Source organism: Malaclemys terrapin, chromosome 1, assembly GCF_027887155.1.
Source record: "Malaclemys terrapin pileata isolate rMalTer1 chromosome 1, rMalTer1.hap1, whole genome shotgun sequence".
Classification (NCBI taxonomy): domain Eukaryota; kingdom Metazoa; phylum Chordata; order Testudines; family Emydidae; genus Malaclemys; species Malaclemys terrapin.
The window spans coordinates 221,550,451-221,564,868 of record NC_071505.1 but is presented as its reverse complement, the minus strand read 5'-3'; the positions used below and the strand labels follow the sequence as shown (position 1 = coordinate 221,564,868).

General features: G+C 38.5%; 1 protein-coding gene across 3 annotated transcripts in view; it reads left to right on the top strand.

The window, feature by feature from the left end:
• WWC3 (WWC family member 3) overlaps window positions 1–13,095 on the top strand; it is a 144,195-nt gene extending 131,100 nt beyond the window's left edge. For 2 of the 3 annotated variants that reach the window (XM_054007975.1, XM_054007970.1), the window contains exons 18-23: window positions 4,337–4,496; window positions 5,718–5,882; window positions 8,072–8,164; window positions 9,206–9,436; window positions 10,230–10,357; window positions 12,329–13,095. In XM_054007975.1, coding sequence (XP_053863950.1) covers window positions 4,337–4,496; window positions 5,718–5,882; window positions 8,072–8,164; window positions 9,206–9,436; window positions 10,230–10,357; window positions 12,329–12,395 — 844 coding nt within the window. In that variant the 3' untranslated portion in view covers window positions 12,396–13,095. The remainder of the gene's footprint in view (window positions 1–4,336; window positions 4,497–5,717; window positions 5,883–8,071; window positions 8,165–9,205; window positions 9,437–10,229; window positions 10,358–12,328) is intronic. The other variant, XM_054007974.1, reaches the window with a different exon arrangement.
• Window positions 13,096–14,418: the final 1,323 nt, after the last annotated feature.

The following is a 14,418-nucleotide window of genomic DNA, read 5'->3' as shown; positions in this document are numbered from 1 at the left end:
AGCGCACACCTCAAGAGATCAATGTAAGCCTCTTCAGACATTGAGTGGAAGACTACAGGCCTCAGCCACCTGGTCAGTCTCTCTCTGTTGGTGCCCGGAGAGCCAAGATTCCACCCTGAGCTCTCAGGCCCCATCTTCTCAGAGTTTTCATGTGTCCATCACTATCTTAGCATCCTCTAACAGGCAGAAAGGAGCACCACCCACCTGTTCCCATCAATCCTATCGTGTACCACCTGTCAATTAAAAATGCCTTATTAATAGCCTTTACCTCAGCTTAAAGGGTAGGGTGGACTCAAGCCCTCATGTTCTCCTTGTACAATGTTTCATAAGGACAGGGTCACTGTCCGGCCTCATTCCAAGTTACTGCCCAAAGTTGTCTGTTTTATATAAACCAATCCATTCACCTCCCATTTTTTTCCCCAAGCCTCACTTAGCCCCAGAGGAAGCCAACCTTCACACACTTGTAGTAAGAGCACTGTCTTTTTACATTGACAGGACAAAATCATTCAGGAACATACTTAGACTATTTGTCATCTTTGCAGATAGAGCTAAAGGATATCCTGTATCCTTACAGAAATTATCTAAGTGGATCTCCAACTGTATAAGGACATGCTAGGAGTTAGCCAGGTTAGATCTGCCTGATCATATTAGAGTTTATTCCACTAGGGCTCAGGCACGTTCTGCTGCTTGTTTGAACAATATCCCTGTACATGAAATTCGTAGGGCACTATATGGAGCTCAGGCCATGCCTGTACAAGACACTATTCTTTGGTAGAAGCTTCCAAATCAGATGCATGTTTTTTGGAAGGGCTGTTCCACAGTCACTAGCATCCACCTCCACAGAAACAGATAATGACTTGTTAATCACCAAGAATGGAATCTACACAAACAATCACTTGAAGAACAAATAACGGTTATTTACCCTATGGTAATTGTGGTTCTTTGAGATGTGTTGTCCACATGGATTCCATGACCCACCTTCTCTCCTCGCTACTATGGAGTCCTACTTCTGAGATTCTGTTTTGGTGAAGGAACTGAGGGATGGTTGGGCCTACTCAGCCCTTTAAGCTTAGGCTGCAGATGGTGCAAGGGTATCTAGGGTGCAGGCATGGCTCCAATTGATCAATGGCCAAAAGAGTCCGATCTTGTATGTATGAGGTGCATGTGCACCAGGAGTCGAATCTGTGTGAACAGCCCATACTGAAGAACCAGTTACCGCAGGTAACTGACCATATTTTCTATTTTCAGAAATGACTGTCACTTATGAGCCTAAGCCTCATTGAAAGCCAGTGGGATTTAGGCTCCTAAAACACTTAGGCACTTCTGAAAATTTTACTGAGTCCAATATGGAAATTTATTTAAATAATGTTGAACTAGGTTTTATGAAGCCTATAAATGGACACAAAATTCTGATCCACATATCTAGTAAACTAAATTACCTAAAACTGGAAAGCCTGTGCATCAACTTGTGCATATTTCTGAAAACAACGTTGCTATCAGATGTTTAGATTATCAGAGATTAAATATGACTAAAATTTTGAATTATTCTAACAAAAGGAGTACCTTTTTTTTTTTTTAAATTGTTACCGCTTTTCTTGACTGCAGGTTTGTTCCAACTTTAATCCTCTCAGTTTCTTAGACAGCCATTCAGATTTAAGGACCTTCATCCCAGAATTGCTACTTCACCTGTTAGTTATTTTATTTTTCAGCTCCATTCTGCTTTTACATCATTGCAGACTAATCTGTTGAATTCTTTTGTGGTCCTGATGAGATACCAGCTGCTAGAAAGTGCTAAAGGTGTCCAAAGTAAACCATGACTCTTTTTCCTGGCATATATTACTATAGCAGGATCCTTTCACCCTCTGCCACCCACAACTTTGCTAAATCAGTACACACAGGAGGTGGAGCCTAGAAATTCCCAGAGAACCCATTTTAGAAATAGGTAATCCATCCAGATCTGGTACTGAGAACTTCTCACAACTCAAAAATTGTGATAAGATTTTGTTTGCAGTAGAGGACAAAATTTACTATGCTGTTTGGGGAACAGGGGGAATACCAAGAAGATTGTTATGGAGTAAAGTTAAACTGCATTTAATTGTCCTCAAAATAGAGAGCTAGTTTTTGCATAACCCAAACCATTGCTAAATTAAGGAAAGCAATTTAATAGAATTAAAGTGCAACATGCAGTCTGGTATGGTAGCACATATTAGCAAAACTTACTTTATTAACAGGGCAGAACTTGCCCAGAGTGGACATAATGGAATCCCTGGACTCTACCACATTGGCTAAAACAAGTTCCTCTCTATTTTGAGTGACTCATCTGGGCATGCACTTCAAATGGCAAACTCATGAGATCATGCTTCTGTTTCACAAACTCGCACAACTTTTTCTGTTGTTAGCACTTGATACAGTATTTGCTTCTCATTCAGATGTATGGGTCTCAACATTTTGCTGCAGGTGTGTAGAATGGGGCATCATATCCACGGACAAATTCTACATAAAAGATGTAATTCCTTGTGGCACATTCCCTAGATGTTCTAGAAGTGAAAGACACAGTCAGTTTCTCTATACTGATAAGATGCCTTTAGTAGCTGCATTCAGACTTTCTTTGCTGTATGCAACAATGAAGATTTTTGCTATTTTTTCCCTGGCTTTTGAAAGAAGGGCAATTCAGCAGTTAGTACCTTAAATATGTTGACATGCTTGAACCTTTATGTCTTTTATATATGAGTGAAGAACATACCTGATAGGTGGTATAAGTTCCAGGGTTGTCCATTTTTGAAACTCATTGTGAGATATGGGAGAAGGAGAGACGTCAGTGGTCTGTAAGACCTTTGCCCTTTTAGTTTCTTTAGGGACATATGGGCTGAGAATCTGAGTTAGATCAATGAAGTTGCTTTAAAGCTGCATCTTACTTCTCAAGAGTCAGTAAGTGAACAACTTATTTTAGTATTACTGTTTTTGCATCAGAAAGATGTGCAGGTTACTGACTTTGTCATGTAGAAACAGTTTTTTTTTCATCATTCCTACCAATAAATTAGCCATAAAGGTTAGTCTTTAACTTTATTTTCAAAACTAGGACCTCCTTTTGTATAGCAAGTACTTTTTTAGTCTCACCTCCTGGAATGACCCATTTGAAAGAAAAGAAACCTCTTTTGCCAATGCCAAGGATAGTATAGGCCCTTAAATATTGTTTATCCATTTTTCTTTTTGCTTTGGCTTGTATTAAAAAGATATTTTTAGGTTAGGGTTGTATAGTCTTAGATAAAAGTTGCATGAGGAAGGCTGCTTCATTATGCAGTGTATGATCAACCTGTATTTATTGATGCAGAAATTCTCAGCAAAAAACACTGTGGCTGGACTTTAAAAAGTGACTGCATAATTGTAGGTCTAGTAACAATACTTGTAGTTATTCAAGGTAAGATAATGACATGGGCAACCAAATCTCCTACTATCGGATGTACATTGCAAGCATCAGGAATTGTCCAACCTCCAACTGGCTAAGGATCTGCTGCTGGAGGCATTATACCAGATTAACTGTACCAACAGCCTGATCTGGTATAGCTATATCTATTTAAGAAAAGGAGCAGGTCCCAGAAAGATGGACCTGAACCATCTAAAAAATAAAAATAAAAAGTGTGTTCTCCAAAACCAGCTACATGGTGTGATGAGTTCCTCGGGTACTGCTCTGTAAAACAGAAAACCAACAGCGAGATTTTATACGACCCTCCCATTGCCCACTTTATACAGAGTCTTGATATTGAATATTACATCACAAAATGCCCTCATAAACTGCATAACTAAAGTGTTCTGTATTCTTCTGCCTTTTAATTACACGATATTCCTTTCTTTTCATGTTACAAGAGAGATTTTAAAAAGAGGAACTGGCCACTTTCTTTATGGTGTTCATAATTTTGAAAACCTTCAGTTAGCGCTCCTCTTGCTCTTCTGTTTTTCAAGCTAAATAATCCATTCTTTGCAGTCCTTTTTTATACATCACTGTTTTTCATGCTGTTAGTTTGTTGTGTGAGAGAGGCATTTTGTCCTTTTATTTATTTTAATGCTCTTTTCAAGGCTGGGAAGTGACTTTCTGGGAGGACTAGAAAAGCTGGTTCTTTCATGAAAGAGTTGAAATTGATTGCTTGTGTATATACCTTAGAGGTCCAAATAGAATAATCACCTCATTCAAGTGGAATGAATCAGAACTGCAGGAACAAAATTTTAGAAAAGGCAAATTATCCTTGAAGATTTGGATGTTGAAATTCATTAACATGGCACATATTTTTGCACAATTCCATCACATTTCTTAGAGTTCCTTGAAATGTTCTGTTCTTAGGAGTTGGCAAGCAGAATCCGTTGACAGTGGATGTAGTAATTGCACTCAGACCAGCCCACCTTATCCAGAGACATGTTGTGGCGATTCGTTACGTGGACATACGTTTGCAGTTCAGGCAGGTCAATACAGTTCTGGGAAAGTGCAACCTCCGCCCCTAAAAGTAAGTAGATAAAACACTGTACTCTTGAAGATTGGCAAATGCCTAGCACACAGCGTATTACTTGCACTAGCTGGAACTCGTGTTATCTGATCAGAAAAAAAAATCAGAGCTGCATCGAAAACCCTGACACATTGTTGTCTGCAATGCTGAAAATCATAATCTATATTGAGTTGTTCAACTTACTCTTTCTAGTTTCTTTTGAGGGAAAACTGCATGTTTTCTCTTAATTTTACTTCCTATAATTGGATACTTGTCCAGTTTCTTGTTGAACAGAATCACTTTGTCAACTCATAAGGTGAAATATTTTTGCTCCTGCATAATGAGTGAGCAGGGACCTACACTCAGTAACTGTGTTCCCTAGAAGTGTTGTGGAGAAGGCCATCCCCAAATGCAAGTACTCATACCAATGTCACATTCATGCAAGTTTTTTAAAATGTAAAAGCGGAAAGGTTAAGTTTGTTACCTTGCTTTCACTTTGTTAAAATAAACATAGCTGGTTTTCAGACCAAATTTGGTGGATTGAAGGCTGTACATCATTTAAAATGTTTTGTTTGAGGAGTTAAGACATGGACCAGGTCCCCAGCTAGTGTAAATCAGCAATGGAACTGCATCTATTTACACCTACTGAGGATCTGGCCCTGTCAGAGTGTGATACACCATTCAGTGTCACATTGTGATTGAGTCATACTGAATAGTTAAGTGAGCCATCTAAAAATTTGGAGGCTTGGTTCAAAGCTTATACGTTCAGGTTCTCCAAATGCTTTGAGGTTTTTCTGTGATATCGTCAAAAAAAAGTTTCCTGGTTCCCTGTGACTGACTTCTCCCTACCTTTGTAATGACTTAGTTGTGGAGTTACTCCCTTCCTGAGAATCAGCACAGTTTTCTGAAAAGTGATTTAGTTCTCTCTGTCCATTGAGATAGGAGATTAGGTAGCTGTTCGGTCCAACAGATTACCTGTGCTATTTGATGATGTGGCTATAGGATGCTACATGTTAATCTCCTGATGGTTTAAGGCCCAGCAGAAAGGCTGTTAGCACTTGCAAACCAGTCCCACTATCTTGAATTGTATGGTTTTAGAATTATGGTTTCTTAATTGAGAGATGATTCATGAACTGGACATATTAATTAAAACTAGATCCATAACTTACATGGCAAGTTTTTCTGCTTTTGTTGTAGAAGAGAACATTGGAGTAAATGTACTGTTTTGGGCTGTGATTCTAGGTGGATAAAGAGACTAACACAGAAGATCTCTTTCCAGAAGAAGTCGCTATTCTTCCGAAAGAGAGAACCTGCCGCAGGCCCCGTGGTTCTGCTTTTGTTCGTAGTAGCACTATTGTTCGATCACAAACCTTCTCACCTGGAGCACGAAGTCAGTATGTTTGCAGAGTGAGTCAAATTTTTTTGTGGTTTTATGTTCAGAAGCGGAAAGTGTATTAAAGTGTGCTTTTTTTTTTAATACTTGCAACATATTTACAAGAATCAGTATCTATATTTTTTTAAAGTTCAACCAAAAATTCTGCATTACATTAAAGTATTATCACTGGAAAGAGTTCACTAGGAACTTAGTTCTCTATAAAATATTAAGAATTAAATGGTAGAATAGTCTTTTAGGGTCTTATGATAGATATTGCTGACCTCCATAACATAACTCTTCTTTGTTTTTTGTCTCTTTGGTGTCTAGTATAGTGGAGTTCTGATCCTTGTTGATCCTTCTTACTACAATAATACAAATAACTCGCATAGCAGCCACTTGACACGCCTTGAAAATGCATTCTTATCTCATTCTGCAAGAGGCTCAGATAAAATTGCTGCACATTTCTATCCAAAGTGAAGCACTACGTAATGCTTGATACTATTTTATTATATATTGTTTAAAGCAGGCACCTCATTGAATCTGAAAAGCTAGTAATTTAGTGACATTAGTGTAAGCGGGGGAATGGTCCCGCTATAGTGGGGAACCTTCCTAGATTATACACTACCCTGGTGGAATTGGCTAGCAAAAGATCTGAGTCCTCGCTCCCACTCCCTTTATACAGAGGCCTGCCTTACCTCCCCTTCCACTCTCCTGTGCAGCAGAGTCCCGTAATCCCAATAAGGCTGGGCCCAGGATTCCTGTGGGGCTCGACCCCCAGTCCTGTTGTGCTCACTTAAGACCGAGGCTAGGGTGCCCCATACCAGGGTGCTCTCTCTGCACTGGTTGCTTCCCTGACCCCTGGTCATTGCATATAGTTCAAAGCAAATATAATTTATTAAACAGAACTAATTTTTAAAAATTAGGAAGAATATGGGAAAGGTTAAAGGAAAACACGTAATACCGCCCCGTGAGCACGGTGGAACCACAAATAGCTGTCTCTGGAATGTAAGAGAAATTCACAGTCTGTTCTTCACATGTCCATAGGGTGACCAGATATCCCAATTTTATAGGGACAGTCTCGATATTTGGGGCTTTTTCTTATATAGGTACCTATTACTCCCCACCCCCGTCCCAATTTTTCACACTTGCTGTCGGGTCACCCTACATGTCCAAGGCCTCCTGTCCAGGCTGTGGCTGTGCTCTGGTGATACCGTAGCTCAGACACTTGCTCTGGCAATGGCCACACGCCTGCAGGCTCTAGGTGGCAGGACCCTTCTTCCCAGCGTCAGGGTTATGATCCCCCACCCACCCCTCAAGTCTGGCCTGCAAGACCTCTTGGCTGGGGGTGTCTTCCTGCGCTTGGCCTGCTGCCTGGGGTCCTCCCTCGCTCTCCTTAGCTGCTCACCGCACCTGGCTCCAGACTGCTGCAGCTTCGCTCTGCCTCCAGCTCTGCTCCCTGGGCTTCTTCTCTGGATCGCTGTGGCTCTGCTCTCTCTGTACCTCCGCCCCACTTTGCTTCTGGAAGCTCACAGAGATGGGTGGGACTCCGGGCTCCTGACTCCCTCATTGGCATGCCTGCCCTGTCAGTCAGGCTGACCTGGAGCATTGACCTCTCCCCATTGGCCCTGGGGAGTGTCTGTCTCAGAGTCTTGATTTCTCATTGGCCCTTTCTTTTGATACTGGGAGAGAGCCAAACCCCCCTACTAAGTTTCAGTAAGGGGCCCACAGCCCCTTACATTGGCATGGATCAGTGTTGATGTCGCACTCCCTGTCAGTACCCAGCCCTGGCTGGGAAAGCTAATGATCTAACCAGCGGACCAAATTCAGTGATGAATCCTGGTCACATGCCACCTTCTTGCAAATACACTGAGAAGATTGGCTTGTTATACACAACAATAAACCACTTTTGATGGTAGATCACTCTTGCTAACCACAACAATCTGTTGGCCATTTAAAAAGAAATATAGTGAAACACATGCACCATCTTTTAACAACTAAACATTGTTCAGAAACTGCACAATAGAATTTTTTTAAAGTGAAGGCAAGTATGAACTTAGGATGCAATCTGAGAACTTTTGTCCATTAATGTAAGTAAATCCCAAGTGTCCTAGAAAAGTATTCTGGTGTCTATCATTGTTTCCAATTAAAAGCTTGTAACATTTTTAATTCCAAAGCAGCCATGAGTAAATGTCCATTTATGTTTAATATCTTTTCTAAACAGCTGTACCGTAGTGACAGTGATAGTTCAACCCTGCCAAGGAAGTCACCCTTCATCCGCAATACATTGGAAAGGCGTACTTTGCGCTATAAGCAGGTATACTACAGTATATGAGCATGTGGATTTTTCTCTGCTGAGACCTTTTTTTACAAACTGAAGCAGCAGTACTTTGACCTGGATTTCAAAGGTGTATGTTAAGACAATTTTTATGAAGCATCTGATACTGTAATGTAATAAATAATGGGTTTTTTAGGAGAAGAGACAGATATTTGAGATACAGTCGTAAACAACTGCAAAAACTTGCCTGTCACCTAATGACCAATTTAAATAGATACTGATTATGAATTGGTTTAATCATCCAGTGTGTTAAAACTATGGGTAAGACTGTGCTTGGCTGCATACCCACAAAGTGCAGTGAGACCAATTAGAAATCCCCATTACAACCCTATGTGATCTACCTAGACCTTGGCCCTAGGTGTTCAGGAGTAAGCAAGGTTAAGTACCCCTTTAGTCTCTTACCAGAGCAGGGGGGCAGGGAGTGTGCAGAGCCTTAGTTTCATCACTCGTATTTGCTGGTCATTGCAGCTGATCCAGTGTGGGAGGTGTTACAACTTATTGCTGGAAGAGATGAGTAAGAAATTGCTACTGCCTTCAGAGCAAGGAGGAAGCTTGGAAGGAATTTTTACTCAGGATGTGTCTCTTGAGTCACAGTGCATTTGGGGTTTACTCCTGAGTGGTGTAGTTTGTACAGCACCCTTTGCTGAAAGCTATTCCGGAAGTCGTCATTTAATAGTAAGAATTTCATGATGGCAGTGGAAGGTTTGTAAAATAAGAAAGTTTGGTTCACAACCCTATAAATATGTATAGACTAAGACATCTTACCTGGAAAAGGTGGTTAGTTTGTTTTAGACCAAAATTTGGATCTACCATCAAACATGAATTGAAATAGTATACCTAATGTACAAAATATGTTTAGTCTTGTCACAGTGAGATTGGTATGTTATTTCCAAAACTTCCCATGTCAGAAGAGTTAAAGGCATACATGAAATGTCTGCCCTCAATCAACTAAGAATATATCAATATAATACGTTCTGAATAACATCTGTTGTATGTTTTATTTGAATTATAATAACCCAGCAGTCCTGTAGATCTTCTTTGGCTGAGCTTATGACAAGGACATCCCTAGACCTGGAGCTGGATCTCCAGGCATCCAGAACTAGACAGAGACAACTGAATGAGGAGATATGTGCTTTGAGAGAGTTGAAGCAACGTCTGGAAGATGCCCAACTCAGAGGGCAAACTGATCTTCCCCACTGGGTCCTTCGGGACGAACGATTCCGAAATTTGTTGAAGGAAGCAGAGAGACAGGTATGGTTTCTTGGGCTGTACGTAGGGCATACTCAGAACCTTTGATTAAAGCCTGCTTGATTGTAAATATACTTTGGAAGTGCTGAAGTTAAATGAATGGAACTTTATAATGTTACATGATTTCAAATAAACAGTTTCACCCCAGATACCTTTGTTGTTGCCCTCATGAAAACATCATATCATTGATTATTATTGAATACCACATTGGTGACAATTACTGGAGGATGGAACTATTTAATGTGTCTGAGACGTTAAAACTCTCCATCAAAAGTTTGATTTTTGTGGTATTTTAAAAGTATTTTCTGATATTGCTGTAAGTTATAGATATTTAGTAGGGGAATCACAATGCGTTTTTTCCCATAGGCCTCTGGATGAATATCCACCGATTTGATATTTTATCTTACATGAGTGTTCTGCATAATTTCCTCTTACTGTGTATGCATACTGTAATTCCCATTGATGGGAAAGGGAAGTGTAACAAAGCATGCTGGGGCCAATGACTACAAAAAATTGCCATTGGATTTTCAGTGCCCACATAGAGCAGGCACAAACTCTAGCTAATGGTCTCATTTGAAAGATGGAAATATAGTAAACTACATGGAATTTAACACACCTTTCTCAGGAGCAATAAGGACTGAAACAGTCCTGTGGTTCTGAGGAGTCTAGCTATTTCAGACCTTGTGCTTGGCTGGTTTCATTGAGATGAAGTGGGAAAGCACATTATTTAACTAGATGTCTTCATTTCCATGTGTTTCCAGCTATTCATTTTTAGTTTGGTTTTAATACTTTTCAGACAAGACAGACCAAATTTGATCATCACCAAGAACAAGTAGCTGAAAAAATGCTAAAGAAAGCATCCAGAGAAGTATACCAACTGCGTGGACAAAACCAGAAAGAACCTATTCAGGTGCAGACGTTTCGGTAAGCAATAACATCTGTATTGAATATAGCACATGTTTAATCTTTACAGGTCTCTGTTGGTTGTAATGTACTAATGTTTTAGTATAGTAGCTCCAAACCACCTAGCTTCATTGTGTAGTATCCTATGTATCTATAACCTTTACTTGGATATTGATGTGGGCCTGTTTTTATTAGAGTGCTTTTCTTTTGAGCAATTCATGCTATAAAGACTGAAAACCAAAGTGAAGAAGCACTGTCACCCAACTTGCAAGTAAAAAAATGCTGTAATACAAAAAGAGAGTCTCCATATTTATGTAGACATATTTTTAGACTATAATTCTAATTAGGGCAGCTACTAACACCGCCATATGCTTTGGGCTCCAAACTCATATGGTTTAAGTTCTCCAAGAACCAGTTGCATCCCTATATGCACAGTAAATTAGTTAATGTTCTATATGTACTCTAGTAAATAGCATTGTACCCATAACTATTCTTTCTTACCATTCCAACCTCAGTCCTGTTTCTCAACTGCTCTTTCCAAAAATCTGTGCTTTGTATCCTTCCTCATCTCTTCCTCATCTGCGGCTGCTGCTGCTTATAGTTCTTACGTCAAATATACAGTTTTAAACTTTGCTTCCCAGTGGCTTTGGTAAATATTAACATGCATTTCAGATGATGATTTTTCTGACTTTTAGTATTAAAGTAGCAGTTTGTTCTGTATATTCATATGTATACTCCATGTCATAAAGTGTTTAAGAGTAAATGCTTGCAATGCAATGACAGAGTAGAAAACACAGCTAGTGTCTCATATTAGGCAGATGTTCACAGAATGCTTTGGTTGTTAGAATCTCTCTTCATTGATTGTGATTATTGAAAAATGGTGCTATAATGGTAACAGGAAGACTTAAGTGAAAAATAAACGAATCAGGTCTTTACTTTCATTTTTCATTTGGGAGATGCTATCAAAGATCACTTTCTCCGAGGCTGACAGGCAGGGCATCAGGAGAGCAGAAATTGCAGGGTTGGTTTTTGATAGCTCTCTAATTCCTGCAATAACGGCGCCAACTTAAATCCTGCATATTGGGGAACACAAGGCAGGGAGGAAATAAATCAAATATATGGGCTGGTCTGTAGAGATGAAACCATGCATAGTTTCTAATCACATTTAATTTGCTGTGGGATAAAAAAGTGGGAAGAATAAGAATGTCCTTATTTCAAATATGAATGTATCCAGAAATAGACAAAAACAACAAGGAGTCTGGTGGCACCTTAAAGACTAACAGATTTATTTGGGCATAAGCTTTCGTGAGTAAAAACCTCACTTCTTCGGTTGCATCCGAAGAAGTGAGGTTTTTACTCACGAAAGCTTATGCCCAAATAAATCTGTTAGTCTTTAAGGTGCCACCAGACTCCTTGTTGTTTTTGTAGATACAGACTAACACGGCTACCCCCTGATACTTGACAGAAATAGACAGTTACTTTCTGTATGTGTTGTCAGTAAAATCTGAAACAGTGCAATTTTGTCCAGTGAAGAGAAACTATGCAAGGCTTAGCCGATGTGTAGAGCCTTGTGTGGTTCATTGTACTATGGAGCAGCTTTCTTCCAAAAAGTAATAGTGTCTATGGTTTATATTGTCAAATACTTTCCGTATTCCTCCTTCAGTTCAATCCTGTGTAGCTAGTAGTGGATACTAGTAGTGCTTTTTTTTGTTTCTTCCAAAAGCCTGATTCTATGATGCTGACCTCCTTTGCAAAACACTTTGAGAGCTACTGATGAAAAGTGCTATATAAGAGCTAGGTGGCATGTATTATTATTTATTATAGCTATACAATATGGGCCTGGTTTACTATGTTTATAAACACCTCAATAAATATTTGATCTGAAGAATTTAATAACAGCTAAATAAAGATGGAAACAAATTCAGTTTCCTGAAATGAAACTCTATATATATTTGTTTGACCGCCTTTTTATATCTGTTTTTTCAATGACAGAGAGAAGATAGCATTTTTTACAAGGCCAAGGATTAACATACCTCCTCTGCCAGCTGATGACGTGTAACATGTTGCATTGTAAACATGAAGTATTTATCTGTCTGTTTTATTTTAATGAAAGTATTAGACTAGCTAAATTTCTTTTTAAAAGTTTGTGCAAAAGCTATTAATATACACCTTTTGTAAAAAATAAAAACATAAAAAAAGTAAAAGTAAAAAAATATATAAATAAATATATAAATATAAATATATATATATATATATATATATATATATACATACACATATATATATTTTATAATAGTGACTGCAACAAGGCTTGGTTTTTCCTTGTTGTGAAATTGACATCTCTGAAGACAACTTATTTTATAAAAGATCAGCTATCCTGTTAAGAGTGTGTACAGTTTTTATGCTGTTTTATTTGATTTAAAGGCTGGAAGACAGAAACAAAGTGAGTTCAGGCAAATTCACTGTATTGTAATTTATTTATAGCACATTTTTCCTTGAAGGAAAATACCTACTTTAAGATGTATTTTAAGACTGAAATTTTGTTCTTCAGTATTTGTCATACAGTAGAATGGAACCATTGAGCTGGTTTTGTTTCTGATACCTGAAATGAAAATACTATGTTCTAAATTTGTCACTTTTATCAGCTTTACTATCTGTATCTTATAATGTAAATTGTATTCTTTAGCACTGTCTGTGTTATAGCTAAATATTATCACCTGCAATGTTTTTAATATTGATTAAAAATGCCATTCAATGTTGCAGAACTCATTTGCATGTTCTTACTGTGCACTAATAGACTGTTCTCATTTCAGTTGTGTTTAATGTATCTTTATATTTTTAACTAGATTCTCAATTTAAACGGGGGGAAGGAAAGGGGTGGCATATCTTTGTTTTGCTATGATTTAATAAAGATGGAAATGGGGCGGGGGCAAACTTGCCATATTAATAAAACCAGTAAAAGAATATAGCATCTGATTAGTTTTAAAGATTGTGGCCCCATTCAGGAAAGTACTTAAGTCCTAGTTCCTGGAAAGCATCCCTATTCAGAAGGGAGGTTAAATACATGCAGATCTTTTTAAGCATGTGCTTTGAGTTAGGCACATGTCTAAGTGCTTTCCTGAATAGAGTTGCTTTTCAGAAACAGGACTTGTCTCTGGAAGAAATAGCTCACTTGGTTGGCAGCTGGGCCAACTACAACTTGGCCAGGAGTGATTTTATTTGTTACCATTTGCTTTAACATAGGACTGTCACCCTAAATTCCCGATAATGCCAGTTTTGTGTCCTTGCACCTTGCAAGTATGTAAAAATGCTTCTTACTAAGCTACTATAGACAGTTGATAATATTTTTGAATGTGCATTACCTAAAGAGAAGGGCACCCCACACAAGACTTATTTAATATAATTGTTGGAACATCCAGTGTGAAAATCAAGGTCTCTCTTGGTTAAAGGGACATCGTCAGGACAGATTTGGCCCCAAATTTAGGTTTTGTAAAAAGCCAATAAAATTGCAAAATCTCTGACAAGTAGATTGTTTTCATTTATTTTTATAAACAAGTAAACATTCCCTGCAGTGTTAGGACTCGTATACTGTAGCATTATGTAAGAGCATGAGAACCTGAAAGTTAAACTGACTGGGTCTATTTTCATTGTCCAAGCTGTGGAAGAAAGTAAGCCGAATATAAATAGCAAAAGTATATTATATTAAAAACCCGAACCTTATTAGTAACAAAGACATTTGTGTTTTTAAATTATATTCCTTTTTACCTGACATAGTGTTTGTAAGCTTTCTATTCATCCAATCTGGCATGAAAAAAGAATATTTGGCTTTATCATACTAACTGCCTTCAAGCCTCTTTTCTTGGCAGTGGTATTGGTAGCTGTAGATAAGGGCCTCAAGTCTGCATAAGAAAGATTCAAAAAATGAACAGAATATAAGCCAACAAAAATAAATACTTATTTAAAATAAATAACTAAAAATCAATTGAAAGACTTGTCTGTGTTGGGATGAAAGTCTGAGAACACCAACTCTTTCGGTGCTCATTACCTGAATGTCCCAGTGAGTGAGAGGGAATAGATCTGTC